This window comes from Hipposideros armiger, unplaced genomic scaffold, assembly GCF_001890085.2.
Source record: "Hipposideros armiger isolate ML-2016 unplaced genomic scaffold, ASM189008v1 scaffold_1073, whole genome shotgun sequence".
Classification (NCBI taxonomy): Eukaryota; Metazoa; Chordata; class Mammalia; order Chiroptera; family Hipposideridae; genus Hipposideros; species Hipposideros armiger.
In genome coordinates this window covers 428,285-433,577 of record NW_017732423.1, presented here as the reverse complement: position 1 = coordinate 433,577, position 5,293 = coordinate 428,285, and the positions used below count along the sequence as shown (strand labels likewise).

The window sequence follows — 5,293 nt, the reverse complement described above, 5'->3', positions numbered from 1 at the left end:
TCAGCACCTTGAGCTGAGCTGCCATCCGGATGGCTCAGTGGATAGAGTATGCCCTCTTAACAACAAGGCTGCTGGTTTGACTCCCGCATGGGATGGTAGCTATGCCCACCTGCAGCTAAGATTGAACACAGCACTTCTAGCTTAGAGGCCACGAGCTGCCTACGGGCAGCCAGATGGTGACTGGCGCCCTCCACAACCAAGATTGAAGAACAACAACTTGGCTGGTCCCCCTCCCCAATTCCCCAACACTGTTCCCCTCCCCCAATTCCCCAATTAAAAAAAAAAAAGTTTGACAAACGCTGGTATAGAGTAAGATTTTTCTCTTAATTTTGTTTCTCTCTTAAGGTATCCAAGCCCACCAATGGGACCTGTATCGGCATCTAACCTGCCTACAGCAGAAGAAAATACGGAATATGTACGGACTCTGTATGATTTTCTTGGGAATGATGCTGAAGACCTGCCCTTTAAAAAGGGTGAGATCCTGGTGATAATAGAGAAGCCTGAAGAACAGTGGTGGAGTGCCCGGAATAAGGACGGCCGGGTTGGGATGATTCCCGTCCCTTATGTTGAAAAGCTTGTGAGATCCTCACCACACGGAAAGCATGGGAATAGGAATTCCAACAGTTATGGGATCCCAGAACCTGCTCATGCATATGCTCAACCTCAGACCACAACTCCTCTACCTGCAATTTCCAGTACTCCGGGAGCAGCGATCAACCCTTTACCATCCACACAGAATGGACCTGTCTTTGCAAAAGCAATCCAGAAAAGAGTACCGTGTGCTTATGACAAGACCGCCTTGGCATTGGAGGTAAAATCTTTTAAGGCTGGTTTTTGGGGGTTCTTTGACATTCAGTTTTCATCTTTAGCTTTAGTTTTGTTTCTGCAAAGTAATGACTGCTCATTTAAGGTTACATTCACTGGAACAAGAGAACTGGCTGATTTTTGAAAGATCCACTGTGAGTGTTCCAACATGATTCTTTTATCCTTTCCTATACCTTGTTTCTCCTAAGTTCTCAGCCTGTTTGCTCTCTTTTCTGCTCCCAAAGCCTCATAGATTTAGTTTCACAGTAACTGGTATTGTTTCCAGTAAGGAAAGATGATGTTTAAGAAATACCCATGACCTAGAGATAAAATCAACTCAGAGATATATAGCTATTTGTACATTTCCATATTCCTAATGTGGTCAGATCAGTTGAGGAGAAATATGAATAAATGTCTTCTCTTCAGCTAGGCAGAGGGATAATTTAAAAATATGTCAGGTCTCGGGGCCGACCAAGTGGCTCAGCTAGTAAGAGTGCAAGCTCTGAACAACAGGGCTGCCGGTTCAATTCTCACATGTGCCAGTAAGCTGCACTCTACAGCTAAGATTGTGAACAACAGCTCGACATGGAGCTGGGCTGCCGTGAGTCGCCGGAGACGGTGAAGGCTGCAGTGGGCTGCGGTGAGCTACCGTGAGTGGCCGGCAGCCAGCTGTGAGCCGCTGTGAGTAGCCGTCCAATGGCTGGCGACCGACTGCCTCAGTTGGGAAGAGCGCAATGATCATAATACCAACATGGGCCGGTGAATCGGCATCCTCCACAACTAGACTGAAGAACAAAAGGACAACAACTTGGCTGTTCCCCTTCGCAATTCCCTAACACTGTTCCCCTCCCCCAATTCCCCAATAAAATCTTAAAAAAATAAATAAAGTCAGTTTTTGTGAAGGATTTTGTAAATTATAATAGCATGAAATAGAACTTGAACATTTTAATTGTCAAGTCATGTTTTTCTAACTAAACAGTAACTGCCTTTAAAAAAATTTTTTTTTGCAAAACTTAGCATATTACTGTAGCTATGGCAATAGAAAGAAGTTCTTAAGATCAGTGTTGATGATCCTGTTGAAGGTAGTGGTAAAACTCCAATACCAGTTTCTACCAGAAGGTAGAAGTTTGGTGAGACATCTGATTAAGCCCAGAGTGATGATATATGAGTACAAACACCATGGCAGTCTTGGGTAGAAAAATAAAGTAGGTTTTAAAAATTCATATTTTTAGAAGAATGGTCCAGTGTATTTTTTAGTGTTATTTTTTACTGAGGTATAAAAATGCCTACAGTGAGGTTGGCCATAAATATTGTGTCAGAACATAGCATTTGGTGACACAAATCTCAGCTTTTTTCATTTATTGGTAATTTTTGAACCACAAACTGCAATGTGAGTATCGTTATATACGATTACATTTCAATGCTTTCTTTGTTTTGTTTTAAAGATTTTATTGGGGAAGGGGAACATTGTGTTTTTGCAGGACCCATCAGCTCCAGGTCAACTTGTTAACTTGTTGTTGTCCTTCAATCTAGTTGTGGAGGGTGCAAACTCAGTTCCAAGTCCAGTCACTGCTTTCTAGTGGCTGGAGGGGCGGGCAGGGGGTTGCAGCCCACCATCCCATGCCGGAGTCAAACTGGCAACCTTGTTAACAGCATGTGCTCTCACCAACTGAGCCATCCGGCCATCCTTTGGCAGCTCAGCTCGGATGCAGCTCACTGGCCCATGTGGGGATCAAACCAGCAACCCTGCTGCTCAGAGCTCATGCTCTAACCAACTGAGCCACCCTGCCAGCCCAGTTGAATACTTTCTTAATATAATAAAATTGCATATATGTTAAAGAAACATTAAGTTAGTTAGTGATTGTTCTGTGTTTTTACCCCAAGGTCAAAGCAAGATAGGCTTGGGAGACATCCTAGATGCATGGCAGAAGGATGAAGTAATGGAGCCTGTTGCTTCAAAAAAGCAAAACTTAACCCACAAAACAGCCTTGTGCACAGATAAAAGTTAGCTATAATTTGTTTGGTGTGTATGTTTTCATTTGTTATCCTCAGTTTTCTCTGGACCAGGAGTGATATCTCTGAACTACACCTGAAGGTTTGTTTCAGAGTCTGTGGTTACTTCTCCCTACTGTGTTGGCTGTAAGGAAAAAGTGAGGCTTGTTGTAGGGACCAGGGTCTGGGGATGACCCATGTGCTTTTATACTTCCCAGTGGAAGAATAGTGGGTCCTGGCTGAGTAGGCCTTCTGGCTTTCTCATCCCCATACAGACCTGCCCCTGCACAGGTATGTACCTCTGGCCTAGTCTACACCTCAGCACTCTAAAATAACTTGGAGTTTACTAGGCTCTGAATCCCTTCCAGTTTGCATAGTGGTTTCTGCCTTCTGAGTCATTTCATAGGAGTAGGAAGCTAGGATTCGAAGAGTTAGTGTGACGTGCGTGTATTAGGCAGCTGATTGTTGGCACACCAGGGTGAGAACCTTGGTGGACTGAAGCTCCCAGTTAGAATTCCAAGCCCCGTAAAGGAAGTCAGGAATTGGGTTCTTACTTGAACTAGGGTTTAAAGCCTCACTCCATTCAGGATGCCTGCCTGTTGACCTCCGACTCTAAGATGTGCATTTTAGAAATCCATATTTCCTGTGCATTCCTTGGAGTGTACAGCGGATTGTAGAGAGGGAGACCAGGTGCTGTAGAGGGTATCACTTAGGGTTGGTGATTGGATACATAGGTAGGTACCTTANTGGAGGGCAGTGTCACTGGCCCTCATATATGGGATCCGAACCGGGGCCCTCTGGCGTCCCAAGCCAGTTCTTAACCATCGCGCCACTCGGCCGGCCTTTTTTTTTTTTTTTTAATTAAAATGCTTCAACATAGATCTCATTCTTATATGAAATAACTTTTTAGATCATTAATTGGGGGGGAGGGAGAAAGAATGGCCATGAACTAACTGGAAACCATAGTAAGTGGGAGTATCCTAGTATATTCCCTCAGGGCTGTTCTATTGGGTTGTCAGAAAAGTCATGATGCATTTTTGCAACGAAAAACAGAAAATACATCATGACGTTTCCAACAACCCAGTAGAACCTGGCTCTGGTGATGGTCCTGCAGGCAAAGCCACCTCCTAAAGAGGTGCAGACTCTTTGAATGAAGCCCACGGTTTGTTACTCTGGGGTAGCTTTTGTGCTTCACAAAAGTTAAGGGGGGAAAATGCTAATGGTAAAATCAATTTTTCTAAAACTTGGTGTATTTACAACTTTTCAGAACATTCTTAGGTAAAGAGAAACCTCTGTACTTCTTTTGCATAAGGCATTACAAATGGGATGTTGCTGGAGAGCAGGGACTGCTTTTACAACTGTCTCTGGGAGTGCATTCTACAACATACTAGGCAAATACACATTGAATCTGTGAGCACAGCAAAGGGGTGTGGTGGTGTCTATGGACTGATGCTCAGATGAGAGAGAACTCTTGCCTGTGAGTTATGCAGCGAAAACTTTCACATGCTTTTATTTGGATTTTCAGATGATGATTCCAATTCAAGATGCAGTATGAGGTGGTTGTTGTTTTTTTCAATTTGGAAAATATATAAACCCTTTTCTGATTTTTGTATTTTGAGGGACATGGAGACAGAGGTCTTTGTCATCTTCTCTGTGAGTGCCTAGGGAAGTGTGCAGGATGCATTTCATAGATTAGGACCAGGAAGAAGAGTATATGGTGGTTGTGACAGGGTTCTAAGGAAGGCAGCTATTGAACTTACTCGAGATTTTAAAAATAAATTCAGACTAGGTATCTCTGTGCGTAAACAAAAGGTTCCTGTAAAACAGATATGGGGTGTGTACATGTGTATATGCACTTGGCATGTGATTTTAAAAGGCATATTCAGGATATTCTGTTGCAGTACAAACAATAGAGAATAAAACAGTGCAACAGAACCTTTTTAACTCCTGAGAATGTAAGAAGGAAATAATTTGTTATACGGAATGGTTTATTAAAAAGTTTGACAGGGGTGACCAGTTAGCTCAGTTGGTTAGAGCATGGTGCTGATAATACCAAGGTTGCTGGTTCGATCCCGCATGAGCTACTGTGAGCTAACCCTCCTTAAGTGAGTCAACTATGCCATTGTAGCATGAAAGCAATGTGTAACCAATGACCATGGCTGTTCCCCAATAAAATTAAAAAAAAAAAAGTTTGGGGTCGGCCAAGTGGCTCAGTTGGTTAAGAGTTAGCTTTAGAGCGCGAGCCCTGAGCAACAGGGCCGCCGGTTTGATTCCCACATGGGCCAGTGACGCTGCGCCCGAGCTGAGCTGCCACTGAGCTGAAAACAGGTGGCAGGATGGCTCAGCTGGTGAGAGCATGTGCTCCTAACAACAAGACTGCCCACCCTCAACTAAGACTGAACTCAGCACCTTGAGCTGAGCTGCCATCCGGATGGCTCAGTGGATAGAGTATGCCCTCTTAACAACAAGGCTGCTGGTTTGACTCCCGCATGGGATG

The 5,293-nt window shown here is 43.9% G+C and overlaps 1 protein-coding gene across 1 annotated transcript in view; it reads left to right on the top strand.

Annotated features, from left to right (window-relative positions):
* CRKL (CRK like proto-oncogene, adaptor protein) overlaps positions 1-5,293 on the top strand; it is a 39,677-nt gene that overhangs the window by 13,389 nt on the left and 20,995 nt on the right. The window contains exon 2 of the mRNA XM_019632073.1: positions 346-811. Within this exon, the coding sequence (XP_019487618.1) occupies positions 346-811 (466 nt within the window). The remainder of the gene's footprint in view (positions 1-345; positions 812-5,293) is intronic.